This window comes from Dermacentor albipictus, chromosome 1 (genome assembly GCF_038994185.2).
Source record: "Dermacentor albipictus isolate Rhodes 1998 colony chromosome 1, USDA_Dalb.pri_finalv2, whole genome shotgun sequence".
Lineage (NCBI taxonomy): Eukaryota > Metazoa > Arthropoda > Arachnida > Ixodida > Ixodidae > Dermacentor > Dermacentor albipictus.
This window is the reverse complement of record NC_091821.1, coordinates 10,718,307-10,742,538: the sequence shown is the minus strand read 5'-3', so window position 1 is coordinate 10,742,538 and position 24,232 is coordinate 10,718,307. Positions and strand designations below refer to the sequence as shown.

The following is a 24,232-nucleotide window of genomic DNA, read 5'->3' as shown; positions in this document are numbered from 1 at the left end:
GTAAATCATTGTTTTCTCTAAATGAGAGAAAGTTGTATTTCTGTGTGAAAGAATGAGGTGTGCAGTACTGTAAAGGACTTGTCCTTTTTTTAAGTCCCAGCAAACAGGTGCATATTACAACTGAGAGCATTCCCTTCCCCCCCTTTTTTTGGTCGTGGACAACGAGTACGCGTTACAATCGAGGGCACGTTAGAATCGAATAAATACTATATGCTTGTAAACGCTGCTTATAAAAATGCTTGGAAAAACAAACAACGCTGAAACCAGGGCTAAACAAGAAGACACAAGACAACGCACTGTCTTGTTTTTGTTTGATCCTGTTTTTAGCGCAGTTAGTTCTTCCAAGCCATGTACCAACTAGATTAACAATGTATGTTATATAAACGCATCAATTTATAAATGAACTGTTATAGTCTTTGTCGTTAATATCATCATTTTTAAAAATAGCACAGGATGGTAACATAATTTGATGGGAAGTGGCTGCACACCTTAGCAATGAGAAGCTTTGGTAAAGCGTTGTTCTGGCAACGTAAGAATGTGCATCGTGCATCCTTGTTGTTAAAGCATGCTTTTCCGGAGAGTGCTAGGAGTTTGTCTTTGCGTGGTGCAGAACACACACACACACACACACACACACACACACACACACACACACACACACACACACATATATATAGTATATATATAAATATATATCATGGTGCCTATCATGGTGCCTTCATCATGGTGCCTAGGGGCACCATGATAAAGGATAACATCAAGAATTAGGAAATCGGCGACATCAGTGGCGCAACTAGTCGGCAAAGCTCACGTGATGGCATAATGCGTAGCATAGTCTGTCGCAACTGCGACCCACTCGTTCCCTGAAGTAGGCGTAGGGAATGGGTCGAGGAGGTCAAGACCGATGCAGTAAAATGGCTCCTTGGGTATGTCAATGGGCTGCAAAAGGCCTGCAGGCAACGTCGAGGGCCATTTACATCGCTGACAAAGGTCACACACAGCAATGTAGCATCGAACAAATTGGTACAGACCAGGCCAGAAAAATCCGCGCCGCACGCAGTCGTATGCGCGGGATATTCCAAGATGGTCAGATGTTGGGGCACCATGGAATCCTTTGGGAACAGTATCACAAAGTTGCCTGGAGAGAACAAGCAGAAGCTCCAGGCTGTCAGGAGTGGTACTAGGACAGTAAAGAATATTATCGTGATGCTCAAGCAGACGGAGCGATGGGTCGGGCTGACGAGAATGGAGGCAGTCGATTAAAGACCATAGCGTATCATCACTTTTCTGTACAGCGCAGATGTACGCCAGATCTGAAATAGCCAAGACAAAGTCATCACTATCAGGCTCTGCAGTGTCAGGAGTGTCGACAGGGTAGCATGATAAAGAGTAAGCATCTTGGTGCATCTGGCCAGACTTGTAGAAATGTCAAAGGTGTGCTCCTGGAGCCGTAATGTCCAGCAACCAATCCTTCCTGTAGGATCCTTCAGTGACAAGAGCCAGCAAAAGGCTTGGTGGCCCGTGACGACACAATATGTGCGGCCACATAAGTAGGGGCGGAATTTCGTCACAGCTCAGACTAAAGCGAGGCATTGGTGCTCAGTTAACAAAAAATTCCCCTCCAACGACAAGGCAGCTGGTGCAGGCAGTGACATGTTCCTGACCATGCTGGCATTGGGCGAGGACTGCACCTATGCCATGGCCACTGTGCCACTATGCTTCGGTCACTATGCTGTGGCCACAGTGCGAACTTCTGCAGGAGCCGACGGGTCAAAATGCGCCAAAATGGGTGATGATGTAGGTAAACTAACCAGGTGAATCTAGTAGCTTCCTCATGACCCCAACAAAAAGATGTCCTTCTTGAGTAGGTCAGTAAGCGGCCTGGCATTGTTGGCGAAGTTCCTGACAAAGCGGCATATGGGAGAGCATGAGCTGAGAAAGCTATGAACAACAAAAACATCTTAGACTGAGCGAGGAACAAGAAAGTCCTGGATGGCATGCACCTTGTCAGGGTCAGGTTGGAGAGCACTAGCACTAACAAGATGACCAAGAATCGTGATGTGACATCGAGCGAAATGACACTTGGAGGAATTAAGGTGCAGGCCAGTGCGGCAAAACACAATGAGAATGTCCGACAGGCGGGTCAGGTAGCTTTCAAAAGTAGGCAAAAAGACAAGCACATCATGTAGAAAGCAAAAACAAGTAGACTGCTTATAGCCCTTAAGGAAAGAATGCATCATCCGCTCGAAGGCTGCGGGGGCATTACACAATCCAAAAGGCCTAACCTTGAACTGATAAAGTCCATCTGGTGTGACGAATGCAGTCTTCTCGCAGACAATGGCTTCGACAGTAATATGCCAGTATCCAGAGCACAAGTCTATGGAGGAAAAGTATGTGGCTCCGTGGAGGCAGTCCAAGGCATCATCAATTCGGGGCAGTAGGTATACGTCTTTACACGTTAGGTTCAAGGTGTTGGTAGTCAACACAAAAGCGCCATCTGCCATCTTTCTTTTTGACTAGCACCACAGGTGACGCCCACTGACTGGAAGAAGGTTCGATAGCCTCTTTTGTGAGTATTTTGTCAACTGCACCATGGATCACACGACGTTCAGTGAGGGAGACACAATTGGGACAGAAGCATATAGGGCTTGCATCACCTGTGTTGGTTCAATGCTGGACAACAAACGTTTGGCTCAGAGAACAATCATCCAAGTCAAAAATGTCATGGTGAGAGTCCAGGCGACGGCGAAGGTGGGTAGCTTGAGCAGGAGAAAGGTCAGTGGGGATCACTCCGACAAAGGCATCGCATGGCAAACTGGTTGGGTGCAAATAAAGGATAAACTGGAGAGACTGGTAGCATCCAACGTGCAAATCTCAGAGTCTTCGGCACCAGTAATGGCAACAAGTGCAGGAATTAGTTGAGGAGAGGCACTGAAGTTTAAAATGGGAATAGAGATGCAATTGCCAGTTACAGTGTTAGGCATGGCAATGTTTTTGGCGAGCAGAACGTCTTACTGAGAAGAGCATGTAATAGCATCAGCCGTAGGAGAGCTCAAGATCATGGAAATATAAATGGCAGCTTGGAGAGGTATGGGCACATAGTCGAGAGAGCAGAGACAGGCCGAAGGCGTGGTTGGTGTATTCACAATGTGAGATAATTCAAGCTTCGGGAGGCCAGTTGCACAGTCAATTAGGGTAGAATAAGTTGTTAGAAAGTCCATACGAAGTATAAGACCATACGGGCATTGCTCAATAACGGCAAACAAAACAGAACTTGAGTGACCGGCGATGGTGATGCAGGCGGTGCACATTCCAAGGATGGCAGGAGTTCTTCCATTAGCCACTCTTACAGCATGCAATAGAGCAGGTGTGACCACATTCTTTAGGCGACGGCGAGGACCAAAGCTCATGACAGAAATATGAGCCCCAGTGTCGACAAGTGAAGAGATGGTCACGCCATCAATGTCGCCGTCCAGCATACATCATCCAGTTGGCAGAGTAACTAGAAGGTTTTGGGGCGGAGTCGTGGATACAGTGTTACCTCTGGGCACTGCATCTTCCTGGTTTTCTGGAGTAAAGGAGCCATGGTTGCTCGGTGACATCATGCGGCAATGTGGTGGGGAGCAGGAGCTTTTGTCATGAAACCCCCCTTATACTTAAATGTATCCCAACTCCCAAGTTCAGCCTCATGATTGTCATGAAACAACTTCGCCATTCCACTAAGATAAAACACCCCATTGGCCAGCATGACTGCCAGGTCCCAGTGATTGTGAAGGATGGCGAAAAGGTTTGGAACACCACTGGTGACGGCGAGCGGCTCGACCATGTCTTGGTAGCATCAGGATTGTATGGGTATGCCGGAGATAGTGGCTCAAAAGGGCTGCACTCAATGCAGCGAGCATGGGCAAAGGATGGAATACGTTGAGAGAACCAGCAGTTGTTACAGTAGTGAGCAACGAGACCAACACGGCAGCAGTTGACGCAGATAAACCGATCGTTTTCAGTTCTCCAATCAGCAGGGTTCCGAGATCGCGAAACTGTGATAACGAGGGAACGATGTCAGGGCCCCAGAAGAGATGTAGGTTTGACCACTGTGCAAACAGCCTGAACCCCGAGATTCGCGAGTTCGTTTCACATGATGACATCGACGGGTGAAACCGCTAGTGAAACTGCTTCAATTTCGTGGTGGACAATCCTCATCAATTTGGCCAGAGGCGGTGAAAGCTGAAGTGGCAGCTGCTCTTGACACAAAGATGTCACTGTCGTGTTGGGAAGTTGGGCGAATGGTCGTTCAATATGGTGGCTCTTGGCCTGCCCAAAGCTCTAGCACTCCTTGATCATGGAATTAATGATAGCACAATTTCTGCAATATGAGCAGATTGAATGCATCGTCCACTATCCCCTTCAGGACGTGACCAACCTTGTCAGACCAACCTGGCACAGCTCCAGCACATCCTGTATGTATGACAGGTTTAACTCCGTGGACGTTTGGGCTCAAGTTGACAGCTGTTTCTTCGCAGCGTTTTTTCTACTGGAGGCCTTACCGAAAAGGCCACATAGCTTTTGCTTAAATGTATCCCATCTCACAAATTCGGCCTCATGATTGTCATACCATAACTTCGCCGTTCCATTAAGATAAAAGACCACATTGACCAGCATGAGTTTCAGGTCCCAATGATTGTGATTGCTCACCCGTTCGTACTGCGTCAGCCACTCCTCAACGTCAATGTCATCAGTCCCATTAAACGTTCCAGGGTCTTGAGGATAAGCTAAAACAATTGTGGTCCAAGCACAGAAGCAGATTTGGGCTGATCTGCCATGGCAATCGCACCACAGCACCGACCACTTTGGAGCTCCATCGTTCTTTTCATTAGTTTAGGGAGGTGGCTCGTAACAACATGTTAAAGGCACTAGCAATAACTAATGTACAGGGCCCCTTGTTTGGGGGCTTTAGTGTTCAAAACAGTGGGGGTAAAAATCAGGTTCCAACATTGAGTTGTTAGCAGGGGAGAAATCATTTTTTAACGTGAAGCTTTCTTTGCCTTTTCCTTCGACTTTCCCACTGCTGCTGCTGCTTCTGTCCAGCACAACAACTCAGGGAGTGGTTCAGAGCGTGTATACACATGGAAGGAGCATTACAGAGAAGAAAAGAGACACGAGGAACTCGTTTGGACCGCACCACGTCAAATGCGCACAATGCCCTCTGGAGCTCTCGGGTCATTGCGACATTAGCCTCTTGACAGCTGTTATACTCTGTGACACCTCCCCCCACCCCCCCCTCAAGCCCTTACCTTTCTCCCAACGTGCAAGTCCAGAGTGAAGCTAGATAGAATGGAAGAGAGGAGGGGGAGATGAGGCAGAAAAAGGGGAGAACTGACACAGTCGCAAAACGAGTGAATAACAGCCTTGCCACTCTTCGCTGTCAGTTTCCACACAAATATAAGGGGGAGGGGGACAGATAGGGAAAATGTGACGTGAGAAGGCAAGGAAACACTGGATAAACTTAAATTCAAGGTACAGTACAATGCGTTTGTGCTATTACTGAAAAATAAAACCATGCAAATGTCTAGCCGACAACTTATGCAAGCCGTGCAGAAGCAGAGCTGCATTAATTAAAGCGCACTGCAGGGTCTAGGCAACACAGCAGAAGCGGTCGCACGTCAGATCAAAACGTCTATGCCCGCCGCGATAGCTTTGCGGTTATGGCATCGCTCGAGGTTGCCGATTTGACAGAGATAGCCGCATTTCGATGGGGGTAAAATAAAAAACACTCGCGCACTTTGATTTAGGGACACGTTAAAGAACATCACGATGTCAACATTAATCCGGAGTCCGCCACTACGGCATGCCTCATAATCCGATCGTGGTTTCGGCACATACAGCCTCATAATCAAATTCAAGTTAATGCTTCTGCCACGATGCAATGTGCCATGTGAGGCAATGACAATGCTCAACCCTCTCAGAGGTCATGAAATATGGTGCGCAACAACGCCTCAAGCAAACACCTCTCCCTGTGTGTTCTGTGTACTACACAGACAAACAGCAGTGGTGCACCCAAGGTAACGTTTAACATCAACTCACCACTCTTGTGTTGGACAAAACGTTGAAGAAATTAAACATTTGCTGTCAACATCACCACAAATTATCGTCAATCAAAGCAAACAGCACAAAAAGCTTCGCTTACATTATTTCCCACAGTGCGTGGGATCTGCATAATTTTTTTTTTAATGTCTAAATTTATTATCAGAACTTTCAAGAAGCCGTTTCAAGGTTTCGGTTTTTTAACGCAATAGTATTAAGGGCCCAGTGTCGCAGAAAATCCGGTGTCGGTGCCGGTGTCTCCGGCAGAGAAAATCATTTCGAACTACACATACCGACCCACGCATGCCGTCTGCGTGGTGCATAGGCATTACTGAACTAATTTAATTTCTCAAAGTAAAATGCATCAGAAACTTTGTAAAGTACAACTTACACACAACCTACAGACATGACAGCATCGGATTGTAATTTAAATATATGATAAAACATCATTCTGTTATGCGGAAACTCAAACACAAACCCCTTTTAACGTGATAGCATTTTCCAGCTGCCGTCTGAGGTCTGTCTTAGCAGGAGTGGCGCGGCTCACTTGGTTCCTTGCAGCTCCATCAAAAAAAGAACAACAAAGCTCGCCTTCATGCATAGCGTTTGCCACCAGCGTTTCTGGGAAAACATTATGGTTATATAAGCTACTGTTGCCGGGAAGCGTGAGAAGCAGTCAGGGAGCTTTAGATACTATCGCGTTCCAATCTCAAAGGTGAAGCTTGCACGTCCTCCAAAATTTTTTTAATATGTGTAGACAACACTCCTGGATTTCCAACAGAGGCTCGCACCAAAGTACAAGGAAGTCATGTGCCTTTGTTATATTTGCTTTTTTTTTCGGTCACCTCGTGCATGTCAGCAGGCATGTGTGGTGAACCACACAAATAATAAATAGCTTTGTGTAAGATCCTCTACATTTCTCAATAGAAGTGTGCAGAGCTGTGGAGGTCCGAGCTCTCGTCAGCTGAATGAGGTGTCGATTCACAACATCCCTGAACGAGAGACATAGACGTGAAGATAGGAGGCCTAATTGCTGCGAAAGAGAAAAAAAATGTGCAGATCCCACACACGAAAATATTACGCAATAGCATTTGCCATGAGGGCTCCCTCCCTTTACAATGCATTCCTATCTCCAAACTTGTCGCGAAAAAACTGTTTTTCTGAGAAGCTGTCGGCATCCAAAGTTGTAGCAAGTTATTTAACCTGCTTGATTTCAGCTTATTTTTACCATCGAGAACTAGTATCAATTCAGAGCAGGGCATATACTTTCTTTGACAAACTAGTCACACAAGCTACATCAAAAAAACACCTTTCAATTTATATCATTTTAACAAATCAGCCATTTAATTCAGCTTGTTTATAACTTCATCTTAATGCATTTGTTTCATCTTCAGCAGTATTAAAAATAGGCACAACAGAACAAATTACAAATTTTAAATGTTTCAGCATGTCTCGATGCATCCCGAAATATGGACACCATGCTTCTCAAAAATATTTCAGGCATGGAAACAAAATGACAATTCCATCTGCAGTGCATTTGGTAAACACTCAGCCATGCAAGAAATTTGCTTGACACAAATCATTATCATTGAAAAAAATGCGAAAACATGATACCTGACCCGCCAAACTAGTGCCATAAGCAATGACCCAGGTGTGCACCTTCTGGTATTTTTTTTTTTCGAACACACATTGTGTATATACATAAATCTCGATATAACAAAGTCAATAAAATTGGCACTTTACTTTGTTATATTCAAATTTAGTTATATTGAAATTCGACCTTTTGTGCAAATAAGTACAGTCACCGACGGATTTCTCCTACACGGAAGGAGCCGTAAATATTTCCGAGTTATCAGGCAATAATAACAAAAAAAATTGCAATTAGAAAAAAAAATAATTTTGGAGAATTAGACAGTCAGTGACCAAACAGATAGTTTAATGCAGTGTCGAGGATTTTTTCACATTAGTGGTACGATACAAAGCAAAGCCTGTAACCCTTTCATGCCCACTCCACTGATGCGGTTGGACATGCTATCATGACAAGTACAGGCAGAAGAGAGCAAACACTGAGATAACATGACTTCCAGCACATAAATGACCGGGAAGACAGAGAACATGGCTTGCCCCTACTTTGCACCCACCGCAGATTACCTCCAAGATAAGGTGGGCGAGCCACGTGCATGCTCGGTCACACTGACAACCACAGGCAGCCACAGCCAGGCTGAAAGGAGATGCATGCCCATCTGCACCCACTCCCCCCCATTTAGCATGCACTTTAGCTGCAAAGAGTGGAGAAGCAAGGATGGGGACGTGGCAGAAATGAGATGCGAATTGTAGGGGAAAAAAAAAAAACAATATGTTCCACAAAATAAAATGTTCTTCCCCCTTATTGTTTTTTCTTGAGAACCTGAAAAATTAGCCCAAAATTCTAACCTCCCAAAAGTAACAACATGAAATTTAAACAAAATTTTGTGCAATTGTGCAGATAGGGGACCGAAAGCTGAAACTGAAACCACGCAGTTGATCTACACAGTATGTTTTATGGTTTTTGTTTGTTTAGATGTTTGGGTCTTGGAACACTTGCAGTGTGTTTGCAGAAAATTTATGTTTTTATGTCACATTGAGTGCAGCAGATCTGTTTAATCTTGTACTTCTAGTCAAGCAAACAAATTATATTGACAGTATGTTCATATTATTTACCTGTATAGCATGCAGAATCACCCTGCTACATATATTTGTAGTGGACAGCGTGAATCTTAGTTTACTTCCAAGTTCTCTCGTAAAATAAAAAAAGTTCTTTTCAGACCATCCCAAATGTCCAGGCTATACCAATTTCGTATTTCTACACCAGACCCTGCACTCATATTCTGTCTGCTCTCCTGGGGCAAGGTCAACCAAGCAAGATACATGTACATGGGGAAGCACGCATGCGTACATTCTCTACATGGTGCTTGAAGAGGATATGTTTCTTTTTCTTGATTATTTTCTTGATTATTTTCTTGCTTGTTTCTATCTTTTACATTACCACCGGAATTCACATCATTATTTTGCTAAATATTGCATTTCCTCAAGTGGTCTACTAAGCAGGTAATGATGATCTCATGCCAATTACAATTCCTGCCAGCATTAGTGTACTATGGGTTGCCCAACATGTCCTACTCACACCTGTCGTGTAGAGAAGTGATATCTGTATTCACTGGTTAAAAAATTGTTTATAATTCCCCAATATTTGGCTCAAGAGACCTCTCTGAAATATAGGTTAACATCAGCTGCCACTTCCGTTTCCTTAAACTGTTTTTCCTCTTTGTGCACTAGGCACTCCAAATGCTACTATATACCACCCCATCTGAAGCATATAATTAGGAAAAACACCAGAAGAACAGAAGAACCTGATGTTACACCTCTGCTCTGTTGCTGAGGCAAAATCATCAACAAGTCAACAAGTTGAACAAGTCTCATCATGGAGACTTGTTCAACAGTTTTCTGCAGTTCAATGTTAACTGGGTCGTCTGAGTGCAATAGCAGAAGACAACTGTCTGAAAGTATTGTCTGATATCTGGTGACCAGCTGAAGTACAGTGAAAACCAAAATACTTAATTGCATATATAAGCGCTTTGTTTAACGATGCTGCCTCTTGACAACAACATTTTACTGGAAGAAAATGGGTTTAGCCTGAACAGAATAAATAGGGAATTCATTCTCTATTTATTCAGGCACTGTATGGCAGCATGACAGCACCAACACGCACAAAAAGAAAATTCTTCTCGTGTTACAACCCAAATTAAGCGTGAAAGTACCTCAACATGTAAGCAAAGAGCACTTATTCGATAATGCCACTTTCTCACCAGGCAAGTGCAGAAACTAAACAAAAGTTAACCAAGTGTATCATGAGACATTTAAAAAGTAAGTGTAACCATTTAATTTTCAGTCGCTGAAAGCATTGTCTATATATGTAGACACATTCCACTGGATATTTTCTGTCATCAAGCGATTCACTTCAATACTCACTTGTAGTATGCTAGCTGCATTGCCATCTGGACATAGCTGTCTGGACTTAGCTTGCAAGACTTGATAAATTCCTTTCCGTATCCTTTAAACTTGTAGATGAAGAGGTCTAGGTCTGCTGTGAGCCTGCAAGCAAATTCCCTGGCATGCACTTCACAGATCTTACATAAAAATGTGTACGTGCATACATGTATATATCAAACAAAAATATTTTGACTAACGTTTGCATCCAACAGAAGAAATGTATGCATGTCTATATCAAGCTCAGTCCACCAAGCACATCACATGTCAAACCCTCCATGGGGTGTGCTTTTCCACAAGTCTTTCACTGAACTAGCAATACCTTGAGTGACCACAATCGCTCCTTGCACGCGAAGGCTTGCTCTAGAGGCTGACCTTCGTCATTTATGTATGGCATTGCAGCAAGTTATTGATGAATACTTCCATTACTGCAAATGCACAATGGCTGGCACAGCATCTTTACAAACTTTAGCAGTTTCTTTCGTTAATAAATTGTTTTGTTTCTGTCCAGTTGTTGAGCAGCCAGTAGAAGCCATACGTGTTCAGTGTGCTTCGAGCACCCATAGCAATCCTTCATCGATATATGCGTGTCGTATCGTAGCATACAGGAGTACACTGTGTGTGCAGTGCACAATGAGCACAGCGAACAGCGCCGTTTGATGCGGCTTTTTGGCATCAGTTGGCCACACATCAGCATGACACATGTCTCCTCCATATCTTAAACCACAATGCGGTGCACATGCCGACCGCTGTCACATATTCAGGACAATACGACGAGTGTACCGACACTGCGCTCGATCCAGGTGTTTGCAGGAATTGAAGGCAATAATCTTGAAAAACAGCAGTCAGTCTGCTACAACCAGGGAAGGCTATCGGAAATTGGCAGAAGCATGAATTACATGTTACGTGAATACTGTATGTCTTTGTGAACCAAGTTATCAATGCATTGAAACGTTTTGTGATTTCCTCTGAATTTGATACATACCGTTATTTTGACTCTATGCAAGACAACTGAGTAAGCAAAAATAAAGATGAAACATCAGTTTTGTTGCACGGTATTGCATAGGAAATTATACCAACCTAGAAAGTGAAGAACGTGCTTTCTCAATGTCATCTGTGGTGTCTGGGGACACAACAAATTCAAGCTTCTTGGGAATTTTGTCAGCTGCTTTACCAGACGATGGACAACCCTGCTTCTTGTCACTGCAAGGTTCAATTATAACACCAAACTGCTATAGATAATGTTATGTAGCAAATATTTGCACCAAATCAAAGCCAGGCTAAAATTCAGTCATGTAAAGTATTACACAATACTTCACTGTCATGCAATTCTAGTAATAAAATTTGGTTAGTCTTTTAGATAAGGCAAAGCCAACCGTAACAAATGCACAGCTTAACAAAAACAAATTGACAGTTGCTAGACACAGAAGACACTCATATCATTAAAATGCAAGAATGGAACTACATGGTCTTGTTTCACGAATGCTGTGGAAGTATGTCCCCAGCAAAAGGAGCTCAGAATTGGGCAACTACTGCCAGCATGCCAGCCTAAAGTGCATGCCAAGAGCTTTACAACTTCTACACAAGCTTCTGGCTGATGAGATATGTGGACAACACATACATGTACTTGTAGCAATGATCCACCAGCACTGCCACGGGAGGACCTTCTGAGGGGCTGTGCTCATAAAGCATCCCTGTGTAGCCATCTTCTCCAACAATCAGCTATAAAAAGAGAATTTTTTGTTTGTTGCAGTACAATGCAAAAATGCATGCATGTAGAAAAGGTTATCAAACACAGGCAAGGCTTCAAAAATGGTCTCCCTGTAATTAAATGACCTGCATAATGCTTTCTTAAACCAGCCCCGACATAAACTCTTTGGGTACCCTTATTTTTTATCTTCAATCTTTGTCTCAGCCTATTAACTCATTGGTTATGCCGCTGAATAGGAAGAAAGAAAATAAAATAAGACAATAGCCTTGGGGAATACATAGGATGCAATATAAGCAGGACACAGCACTGGTCCTGTGTCCTGATATCTCTTTAGGACAAGACACATATATACCCAAAAACATTTTTAAATGTTAATTTCCATTATTCTGCGGAACCTTTTTCAGCGATAGGGGGCAACCATAATCCACAGTTTATAATAATAAAGCTAAGGGCACAACCAAATCGAATCCCCGAGTGTGATGTAACATGGCTGCTGCCATGAGTACACAAGGCACCAGGGCTTCTGACGGTACAACATGCATGCGGCACATCGCATGAGTTTTTGCCTGCCACCTGTGAACATGAAAGTGCCAACTGCGGTATCTCAGTGTATACGGCACTCTGCTGCTGAGCACAAGGTAACAGGTCCAATTCCTAACCTCCACGGCCACATTCTAATGGAAACCAAATGCAAAAACGCTCCAGTGCCTAGCGTTGGGTACGTGTTAAAGGGGTCCTGACACACTTTTTATCGATGCAGAGAAATGCATTTGAAGTTAAAATAGGCTATCTCAGAAATACTTTGCCACAAGAAGTACGTAAATGCATTCAGCATAAGCAGAGTTATCGGCAATCAAACACCCTAGTCGCTGTGCTCCTGTTCCTTCTTCAATGCCTTACACTGCGAAGACTACGGTGGAGCGGGGCGTGCCCAGAAAGCTCCACCTTCTAAATGTCACCATGGCTCGCAGTTCAAATTTGCTTTGGGATGTCAACGCAGACGCCACTACTTCCGATTTTGGTGTCTATGATGCGCCAAACGTAAGCTAAACATGGCTGTCCTCAATGAGCCACAGTGTGCTTATCATGGAGGAAGGAAAAACTTGAGAGAGCATTAATTCACGCAGCCAGCCTTGGCAGGCAAACACTCTATGAATCCCATACATTTTGTTTAGTGGTGGCCCAACACGTGACCTATTGCGTCAAGATCACAGAGCAAAAATCTTGATTTGCCAAGATATTTGGTTCCCAGTAGCTGTGCCAGTAGCTTTTATTCAGTGTGCGCTTGTTCAGCTGCCTTGCCGTGGCTCTGCCTGCAGAGCAGGAACACTAAATCCAACTGTGCACTTTGACATGTGATCACGTGTTGGGTCACCAGGTTTGGCTTCAATCGCGATGCTTCCTCCTAACATTTTCCTTCTGCCGTGGCGCTTACCCAGTGGACTTATGGCGGCACACTGCGGCAGCCACGGTACCTATGATACATAGAAGACCACAGCTACATGGAACTGTAGTGCATATGCACAGCATTTTCTTTGTGCATGACAGGGTTTAAGTGTCGCGTAAGCTTAAATAAAATGACCTATTCATTCACTACATACATATTCTAATTAACTTCTCATTAAATTTTTTTTATGATAGTGCACACTTTTTAACTCCTGTATTAATGCTTCATTCATTATGCATGTAATACCATATGTACCGTATTTTCTGGTGTATACGTTGTGGTTTTTTCCTGAAATTTTCATTGGTGCATCTTATCTACCAGTGCGACTTATGGATGGAATAAATCCGGTTTGTGGCAGCTGCGTGTGGTCTGCGCTCGAAAAGGTGCCTCTGTGCTGCCCTATGTCTGCGCACATTAAGAGACGCAGCTCTATGGTCTAAATGAATCCGAAGCCCACTGCTACGGCGTCCCTCATAGCCCATCTGTCGCTTCGGGACGTTACACTAAACAATTTGCCACTTTTCCTAGTAAAAAACATGACGATGATGACGTGCCACAACCACGCGCCACCTTCTGCCACACACAGTAACTACATCTCAGAAGAAATTCAAAGTAACGTCAAATTGGCTTGCAAAAACGAAATGCCATGACACCTTCATTGCACGAATCGTTGCGGAGCGCTTCACGTGTGTAGCATCTGTCGTGTCATATTTCTTGCTAACCATGACGCTGCCTGCAAGCCGAAAAAGTTACGAGGCGAAATTCAAGCAGTGTGCAGTTGCATTTGCACAAGAACATGGAAACCAAGCTGCAGGAAGGCAGTTTGAGGTTATTGAGAAAATTATACGCGACTGGCGCAAAACCACCAGTGTGCTCCAGACAATGAAATCGACTAAGAAGGCCAACCGCGGCAAGAAAGCACGCTGGCTGGAGCTCAAGGATCGTCTGCGCACGTGGGTACTCGAGCAACGAGCCGAAGGCAGGGGGCTGTCTACAGTGCAGCTCCATCTCAAGGTGAAGACCCTTGGAACAGAGATGAATACTGCTGGATTTACGGGCGGTCCGTTGTGGTGTTTTCGCGTTATGCGGCGTAATGGTGATGCGAGCGCGGATGACGATGTGCCAGAAGCTCTTTGACAACTTTCAGGAACAACTGGAGAACTTCAGTGTGTTTGTCAAAGAAGAAATTGTGACCGAGGACATTTATGCGAGCCACATCGTAAACATGGACAAAGTCCTGCCCCTTGGGAGGAACGTCGCCAAGAAAGGGGAAAAAACTACAATGGTGAGGACAACTGGCCATAAAAAATCACACTTTACTGTAGTTTTCGCCTGCTGTGCGGACAGTACGAAGCTGCTGCCCATGTTAATTTTCAAGCAGAAGACGCTAGCAAAAGAATCTTTTCCTCCCGCTGTGGTGGCACAGGCCAATGCCAAAGGATGGATGGATGACGATATGATGAGTCTATGGCTCGACCAATGTTTTTCGCATTGACCCGACGGATTTTTTCACATTAAGAAGGGAATGCTTGTGATGGACAGTATGCGGGCACACATCACGGATTCCATAAAAAAGAAAATTAGTGCCAAGAACTGTGTCCCAGTGGTGATACCGAAGGCATGACGAATATGCTGCAGCTTCTGGACATTTCTGTTAACCGCAGTTTCAAAGCAACGCTGCGACGCTTCTGGGAGTCATGGATGTCCGAGGGTGACCACAGTTTTACGAACCCAGGATGCACGAGACGTGTGACGTTTGGAGAGGTGACCAAATGGTTCTCCGATGCTTGGAGCTCCATTTCTACAAAAACAGTTGTAGCTGGGTTCTCAAAGGCCGGACTGATCCTGTTAGCGAGTGGTGACGATGTCGGCAAAGAAGACATCAGTAATTGTGAGGATGACAGTGATGCGCCGGCGGAACTCCCACTTGAAATTGCTGAATTATTTGTTAGCGACTCGGAGGAAGAAGGCTTCGATGGTTTTGCCTAAACGCCATCTGTAAGTACATGCCATCTGTGTGTATCAATATAAACCATTTTTGAAAAATTAGTTCTATCTAGACACCGGTGCATCTTATACACTGGTGCAACTGATCTACGTATTTTTTTTTTTCCCGGAAGAACTGATGTTTTGAGGGAGGTGCGACTTATACAAAGTTGCAAGTTATGGACAGGAAAATACGGTACTTCTTAAATTATTGTATGCGGAACAAAACCCTTTTGTAATTGCTCCAAACTATTATTTATGACATGTTCAAGCATTTTACACTTGTGTAATATGCTTATTATATGTATGCCCTTCCTGCTTAAATCCCCATTGGGATTGGCAGTATGTCTGAAATAAAAATATTGCAGTAAAGCTGACTTTCCGAGCTTTCCGCGCTTCGAAGCCATCGGCGAGGACGACAAAGGCGGAATTTACATCATTTTTGACAGCGGTGAATTCTTTCAATGAAAAAAATGGCACCGAGCAGCAGGAAGCTTAGGCCCACCATAGGTAGCCACAGCTGCTAGCGGATCGGCATGCAAAGTGCTGGTTCGAGGCTGTGATATAATAAAAATGACAGCAGTAGTAGCTTTGATTTGAAAGTTAGGAAAATCATCGAACGACGCAGGGCTCAACGTCCGAAATTTCAGACTTGTGCAGTATGTGGCAGTGCCGCAAAGGCGTTCGAATTATTGTGCATCTCCGAAAAATCGGCCGTTGGCTGTACCAACAGAACAAAGTCCTAACATGGTTTCCGCTAGCCAACATGCTGCAGACAGGAAAAGAAGTCACAAAAAATTTAAATAAAAAACAAATATTACAAGTAGCACCCGCTTTAGGATTAAAACATTATACTACTACAAGTTTGCTATAAAGTTTGCAACAAAAGGGCTCTAGTGTTAACATGCAATACACTGCTGCATGGACAGTAAGGAATAGTCTTAATACACATGCTGCCACATTTGACTAGCTTTTTCCTTAATTTAGCGTGTTCTGTCTTAAATAAGAAAAGTGCAAGTACCTGTACAGTTTTATCGCACCAGCGATTGGCAGCATTTTCCCCATTTCTGCCTCCAAGAAGCATTTGATAAGCACAGGCCACTTCATATGGCTCCTTGGCCTTTAGTTTTTGATCAAGACAGACCACGAGGATGGCTTTCTTAATGGAGTCCACAGATTCTGCATTGTGAGGATCTACAGCAAAAGGCAAAGCAAGGGCCAAGCTCAAAATTCACTCATAACAAATCAAAACTTCACATTAACAGATATGAAAATGGCGTTAACACCAAAAGACTTTCATTCACATACCGCTGACCTAACCTGTACACCAACAACATATGAAATACCAGTTGTTCCATTGACAAACGTCTCTTGATTAAAAAAAAAAAAAACAGGGATTAGAGACAAAGAGATAACTTCTGCTGACCTAAAATTCACAGCACCAGCAGATGCCAGAAATTGAGTGATAGCTCTTTAATTAAAATTCACTAAAAAACTAATTATTGACTTCAGCACAAATGTTGGAAATGCAGATATCAAGCTGGTCTCTGCTCAAGGCACATCTACGAGGTAAGAAGCCAGAGACCACTAGTTTTAAAATATTCATCCCCAAATTTGTATCATACACTGACGCTCCTCTCCAACAAAGGCTCCTTTGAACAAATGTGGCACAAATCCACATTAACACCAATGTACTATCTCATTGTGGATTTTAGAAATCGATATCTCAAAACTAGTGCTGTTGCCAGGTCTCTTACTAAGCAGACAAGCGTTAAAGGGGCCCTGAGACCATTTTATACCAGCCAAGTTCGGCATCAAAACGTGTTCCTTGTGTTATCCCGAGCTGAATGCAAAAAGAATTACAAAAATTGATGCAGCCAAACCTAATTTATTCAAGTTACAAATTCAACATAACAGCAGACAAAAGAAAGAGGCATACCCTTTTGCATTTTGCTCACCCAGCGAGGATTTAAGCTGCATTTTGATTAAAATGCAGCTTAAATCTCGCGGTACCAGAAGTTTTCTCCCATTGTGACCTTCCCTTTGTAGTTTCACTTGATATGGTGGCGCCATCTAGTTAAGGTGCCTGCAAACGCACCTTCTCACGCACAGTAAATTTTATAAATAGCTATTGGATGTTTGCCAAAAATATACAGAATGATCTTTGCACTGCTTAAATGATATTGTTACGTAGGAAGACGCGGACGACAAGCTATGTACAAATATATTTACAAGGAAAATACGCTGCGCTTGGCCAAGAGGCAACAGCCCGCGCTAGCTTCTAAATCGTCGTCGTCGTCTTCACACTGCTGGCCTTTCGTGATCGCACATATTGTGCCGTAGCACTACCCCCGGCTGCAAAAGCGCCGTCCCGGAGCGACTAAAGATCGGACTCGGAAGCAGTGTAGTAGGCCTTGAGCCTACTGACGCGTACGACATCACTAGATGCCACAGGAGAGGTCGAGCTTGAGCCCACAGGAGCAATTTCGTAAGTCACAGGCGTCACCAGGCGCAGCACGCGGTAGGGCCCTGTGTATCGCGAAAGAAGCTTCTCGGAAAGTCCGACGTGACGAGAGGGCGACCACAGGAGCACGAGCGCACCAGGTGAAAACTGTACGTCACGATGGCGGGCGTTGTACTGACACTGCTGAGTGGTCTGTGAGGCCGTAAGTCGAGCACGGGCAAGCTGGCGTGCATGGTCGGCGAGGGCGATGGCGTCGCGCGCATACTCGCTTGTTGAGACCGCAGCAGGAGGAAGTGCCGTGTCTAGGGGCAAGGTAGGTTCGCGACCGTACAGTAGATAAAAGGGAGAAAATCCGGCGGTGTCGTGCCGGGAAGAATTGTACGCAAATGTTACGTAAGGAAGGGCAATGTCCCAGTCGTGGTGGTCCTTGGAAACGTACTTGGCCAGCATATCGGTAAGAGTACGGTTTAACCGCTCTGTCAGGCCATTGGTTTGAGGATGGTATGAAGTAGTCAGTTTGTGTTGAATGGAGCAGGAATGCACAATGTCAGCGATAACTTTCGAGAGGAAGTTTCGACCACGGTCAGTAAGCAGCTGTTGCGGGGCGCCATGAAGCAAGATAATGTCACGCAAGAGAAAGTCCGCGACGTCAGTGGCGCAGCTGGTAGGGAGAGCCCGAGTGATAGCGTATCGGGTGGCGTAATCAGTCGCGACGGCTACCCATTTGTTTCCAGAGGATGACGTGGGAAAGGGACCGAGCAGGTCTAATCCAACACGAAAGAACGGTTCCACAGGGACGGTGATCGGCTGGAGATGACCGGCAGGTAGCACCTGAGGTGTCTTCCGACGCTGGCAGGGATCACAGGCAGCAACATAGCGTCGAACGGAGCGAGCGAGACCAGGCCAATAGAAGCGGCGGCGGACGCGGTCGTACGTGCGGGTTACCCCAAGATGTCCTGCAGTGGGTGCGTCATGCATCTCAAAGAGCACAGTCTGTCGTAGATGTTTTGGCACGACAAGAAGAAGATCAGGGCCATCAGGGAGGAAGCTCCTTCGGTACAGAATGCCGCCCTGGAGGACATATCGGCGAACGGATGCGTCGGTAGGTGTAGAGCGCAGACGCTCGATGAGTACTCGCAACGATAGGTCTCGGGACTGCTCATCGGCGATGTTAGCGAAGGCAGACACAGAGAAAATGCCGTCGGCGGTACTACTGTCGGCGTCGTCAGGCTCGTCTACCGGGTAGCGAGACAGGCAGTCAGCGTCCTTGTGTAGTCGGCCAGATTTGTAGGTGACAGAGAACGAATATTCTTGGAGGCGTAAGGCCCAGCGACCAAGTCTTCCTGAAGGGTCTTTCAATGAGCATAACCAACAAAGCGCGTGATGGTCTGTGACAACGGAAAAGGATCGGCCATATAAGTATGGGCGGAATTTCGCAACCGCCCAAACTAGGGCCAGACACTCACGCTCAGTGATGGAATAGTTGCGCTCCGCGGGTGAGAGGAGCCTGCTGGCGTAAGCGATAACACGGTCGTGGCCACGCTGGCGTTGTGCCAGGACTGCTCCAATTCCGTGACCGCTGGCATCAGTACAGACTTCGGTAGGCGCAGAAGGATCGAAATGGGCCAGAACGGGAGGCGTTGTGAGAATGTCGATTAGATGAAAGAATGCAGAGGCCTCGTTATCGCCCCACTGGAAAGGAGCGTCTTTTTTCAAAATGTCGGTGAGTGGTCGTGCTATGGCGGCGAAATTCCTCACGAAACGGCGGAAGTACGAACAAAGGCCGATGAAGCTGCGCACATCCTTGACACACTTCGGAACAGGGAAGTGCGTAACAGCATGGATCTTGCCTGGGTCCGGTTGCACTCCGTTCGCGTCAACGAGATGTCCAAGGACGGTAATCTGGCGACGGCCGAATTGGCACTTCAATGCGTTGAGTTGCAGACCGGCTCGCCGAAAAACGTCCAGGACTGCTGAGAGGCGCTCGAGGTGCGTAGCGAACGTTGGGGAGAATACTATAACGTCGTCCAAGTAGCACAAGCACGTGGACCATTTGAAACCGTGAAGAAGGGAGTCCATCATGCGTTCAAAAGTGGCAGGAGCGTTACATAGGCCGAACGGCATGACCTTGAATTGATAAAGACCGTCGGGTGTTACAAAGGCAGTCTTCTCGCGGTCGAGATCGTCCACGGCAATCTGCCAATAGCCAGAGCGAAGGTCAATAGAGGAGAAATAGCGAGCACCGTGGAGGCAGTCAAGGGCGTCATCAATCCGAGGTAGGGGATACACGTCCTTTTTGGTAACCCTGTTAAGGTGCCGATAATCCACGCAAAAGCGCCATGAGCCATCCTTCTTTTTTACCAGCACAACCGGTGACGCCCAAGGACTACATGACGGTTCAATAATGTTCTTGGCAAGCATTTTGCGAACTTCTGCGTGAATAACTTGACGCTCAGCTGGTGACACTCGATACGGGCGGCGATGAATAGGAGGGGCATCGCCGGTATTAATGCGATGTTTGACAGCTGTAGTTTGGGCTAAAGGACGATCGTTAAAGTCAAAAATATCGTGGTAGGAAAACAGAACGCGGTAGAGTTCACGAGCGTGCTCGGAGGGCAAGTCGGGGGCAATCATTTTCCGTAAGTCAGCGATGGTACAATTTGTCAACGGCGATGGGAGAGGAGTATCGGATGAAGTGTCGTCTACTGCAATGGATGCTACTGAGTGATCCTCGAATGAACAAAGCTGGGCCAAAGACATTCCACGTGGCAGCACTTGTGTCGTCAAGCCAAAGTTGACCACTGGCAGGCAAACGCAATTCGCCGTAATAGATAAAACTGTATGGGGTACTGTGATCCCGTGTGTAAGGAGGACGTCTGGCATAGGAGCCGCGATGTAGTGACCGTCGGGGACTGGTGGGGATGACACTAGGTCAACGTAGGTCAGTGCCGAAGGTGGCAAGCGAACGAAGTCGGCGGAACTGAGGCGACTGGGGTGTGGTTCAGCAGGATCCAGAACAGGCAGGTCAAGGCGGAGTGCTGGCGGAACAATCGATGAGAGCAGAATGTGCGGAGAGGAAGTCTAAGCCGAGGATGATGTCGTGGGGACAGTGGGCGATGACTGTGAATAGCACGATTGTTGAGCGATCGGCGAAGGAGACGCAGGCGGTACACATACCAATGACGGGGGCTGTTCCGCCATCAGCGACACGGACAACGGGCGTCGTGGCGGGCGTGATAATTTTCCTGAGCCGGTTACGAAGGTCAGCGCTCATTACGGACAAATGCACCCCAGTGTCTATGAGAGCAGACACAGAAACACCGTCGACTTGCACGGCAAGAAGGTTCAGATGAGTGGGCAAAGTCAGTAGAGGATTTGGCGGCGTAGGGGGCAATGCAGCGTCACCTCGAGGCGCTGCATCGTCTAGTTTTCCGGCTGGGAGCGGCGTCCGAAGGGAGTCGGCGAATAGGAGCGACGGGGCTGGGGAGAGCGAGATTGTCGTCGTTGGGGCGAAGGTGAACGAGAATAGGGGCGGTTCGTTGCAGGAGAATCAATGGCGGCATTATCGGAGCGTGCGGCATAGGGACGAGAAGGGCCACCTGAGGGGCGAGAGTAGGCAGTATAAGTAGACCGGATCGGGGAACTCCAGCGACTACGACAGTGCCGAGAAATGTGCCCGATGCGATGGCAGTGGAAACAAATAGGCTTGTCGTCAGCAGTGCGCCATTCAGATGGGTTGCGGAAACGTGGTGGGTAAGAAGATGCGGGACGGGGCGAAATCGAAGAAGCCGGGCGGGTATCAGGGCGATGGGCCGAGCAGATGGTGTGAAGACCCATGTTTTCAAACTCCTGGCGGACAACTGCCTGGATCAGTGAGACCGTGACTGCAGATGTGGTGGTGGGACTGGAGTCGAAGGCAGCCGGATAGGCGGCCTCGATCTCACGCCGGACGATCCTGGTAACATCGGCAGTGTTGTTGGGACGAGGAGCGTCGGCACAGGAAGATGTCGCGGGGGTGTTGGGCAGACGGGCAAACTGCTGGTCAATACGTCGGCTTTTGGCGAGTTCCAGGCGGCGGAGCCGGCGGAGTCAGGTTGGCGTCGCCGGGAGCCATGAAGGTAGGCTCGACGTACCGTCCACTGCGAAGCTCCGTGACGAGGTACAGGGAACGTCCACCTCCACCAAATATGTTACGTAGGAAGACGTGGACGACAAGCTATGTACAAATATATTTACAAGGAAAATACGCTGCGCTTGGCCAAGAGGCAACAGCCCGCGCTAGCTTCTAAATCGTCGTCGTCGTCTTCACACTGCTGGCCTTTCGTGATCGCACATATTGTGCCGTAGCAATATTGCGCGACATAAAAACGACACGGACGTGAAAGAAGACGACACACCAAGCTTGGTGTGTCGTCTTCTTTCACGTCCGTGTCGTTTTTATGTCGCGCAATATCATTTAAGCAATGGATTACCAACTTGCCCGGAATGCTGCTCTCATTAAGATCTTTGCACACTGCTCATAGATACGAGCAACATGTTAATGCTCATTTTTGCATTATATTGCAAGTGTAGTCCCGCTAGACAGCACACCTAGTTTAAGTTGCACGCAAAATTAATTTGTACTGCACAAACGTGTGCCCTCTTCGTAGTTTTAAAAAGCATAAAACACATTTTCATTTTTAAAGTCACCATTGTAGATATAGCATAAACACATACAACTCATGCTAAACCAATGAAAATGAACAGCACAAGTCACATGCCTTTGCATCCCATCTGCTGCCGAAAATTGTTGATTTTTAACACTGCAGTCAGCGCGGAAAATGATTTCAGAAGCAAATTAAGATATTGGATGCTCAGATTTCGGCATTTTCACTGCTGCTGGAGGCATCGCCAAGTACTATAGCAAGCAAACATGAAATAAGAACATGCATAACTTGAAGTGCAGGGCTTCTTTAGGAATTTACTGGCTTCAATTCACATATAGCAATATACTTACACTTACATCAATATTTAAATAGTTCTAGTGAAATTTAGTTGAGGCTGCATTGGCAATTATCATACAATATGAAGTGTCTAGTGCTGCAATTAATTTGGGCCAGCTAAGTAGTATATCCTTTCGTTTTTTTCATCACAGTCGTTCAACAACTAGAGTCGGTGATCACCGAAACCCTCCACATGTCAACAGCCCTTCTTTTTCTCTGGTGATAGTAAAGTAAATAATTGCATCATTGAGTAATCATGAATACTTCACCACATAAACTATCCAACAACTCTATATTTTAAGTTTGGTTCAACTTACATGAGAAACTCAGTACAAAGACATAGGTATATATATGTGTATTCAATTTGCAATGTATTTTCAATATGCATGTACACACACATGCATCATCACACTGTCATAAAACACTGCTGACACCATCTTTTTTCATTGTCTGGCTGAAACTGAGAGACAACAGCAAAAAAAAAAGCAAAAAAAAGATTCTTGGGTTTTATTGGCCAAAACCGCAATATAATTATGACATACGCCTTAGAGGGGGACTCCAGATTAATTTTTGACCACCTGAGGTTCTTTAACGTGCACATAATGCCTGTTACATGGGTGTTTTTGCATTTCGCCCCGTGGCCGGGATTTCCATTTCAGCCGCCGTGGCCAAAATTTGATCCCGTGCCGTTGGGCTTAGCAGCGTAACACCGCAGCCACTACGCCACCATGGCGGGTAAAACAACAGCAAATCAAAACCTTACTGTAAGAACAGCCTTGGCTCCTCAAGCCCAAAGCACAACTCGCAAAAGAAAAGAAAACTTACTTCTGCAGAGGTTCTCAAATGCCTTCGCCCAGTTATCTCTATGCTCAGTTGTCAGAATACCAACTCCGGCACCAACACTTGCTGACATATCCACCACCTGATGAAGTTGCTGAAGGATTTGGTGCTCATCATATGGATTTCCTTGGCTATCATAGACCTCAACTGCAAAAAACTGGTACAGGACCAGTACCAGGATTATGACAAAGGTGCAGAAAACTGGCACATACATCCAATAGGTTTCGATGTACGATTGGATGCAAGAAAATGCAATTGGGGATATGTACTGCTAAAGTAAGAGATAATGTTATTATAGCACAAAAATTACCATAGAGAGGAGGTAATTGAATACTTGGGTCAATAAGCAAGAAACTGCACTGTTGAATTTCTATTGAAAAGATTTAATGACATGAAAACATTCTACAAACCTGGCGTGTTTACTCAAAGATAGATCAAACACAAATATAAGTGTACCCCAACATAATGAACTGGCCAAGAAATGAAAAATAATTATAATATAGGCCGACCCATATCTTTTTAGAGAAACGAAGAACATTCACTATGACACCCTTATTTACCGTAAGCTCAACTATTCAATCTCACTACTCAATACCACAAGCTGCATCTTAGTCGTAACTGCCAGAGAAGCCCTCTTCGGTGGGTGCTTCCCAAGCATCCTCAGCACCCCAAAAGACGTTGTCCTTGGTGCCATC

General features: G+C 45.7%; 1 protein-coding gene across 2 annotated transcripts in view; it reads right to left on the bottom strand.

Annotated features, from left to right (window-relative positions):
• The window catches only part of LOC139060138 (carnitine O-acetyltransferase-like), a 50,389-nt gene that overhangs the window by 11,607 nt on the left and 14,550 nt on the right, over positions 1 to 24,232 (bottom strand). For both annotated transcript variants that reach the window (XM_070539047.1, XM_070539055.1), the window contains exons 7-11: positions 23,523 to 23,694; positions 16,273 to 16,445; positions 11,729 to 11,829; positions 11,188 to 11,310; positions 10,090 to 10,212 (exon numbers count right to left, since the gene is read on the bottom strand). In XM_070539047.1, coding sequence (XP_070395148.1) covers positions 10,090 to 10,212; positions 11,188 to 11,310; positions 11,729 to 11,829; positions 16,273 to 16,445; positions 23,523 to 23,694 — 692 coding nt within the window. The remainder of the gene's footprint in view (positions 1 to 10,089; positions 10,213 to 11,187; positions 11,311 to 11,728; positions 11,830 to 16,272; positions 16,446 to 23,522; positions 23,695 to 24,232) is intronic.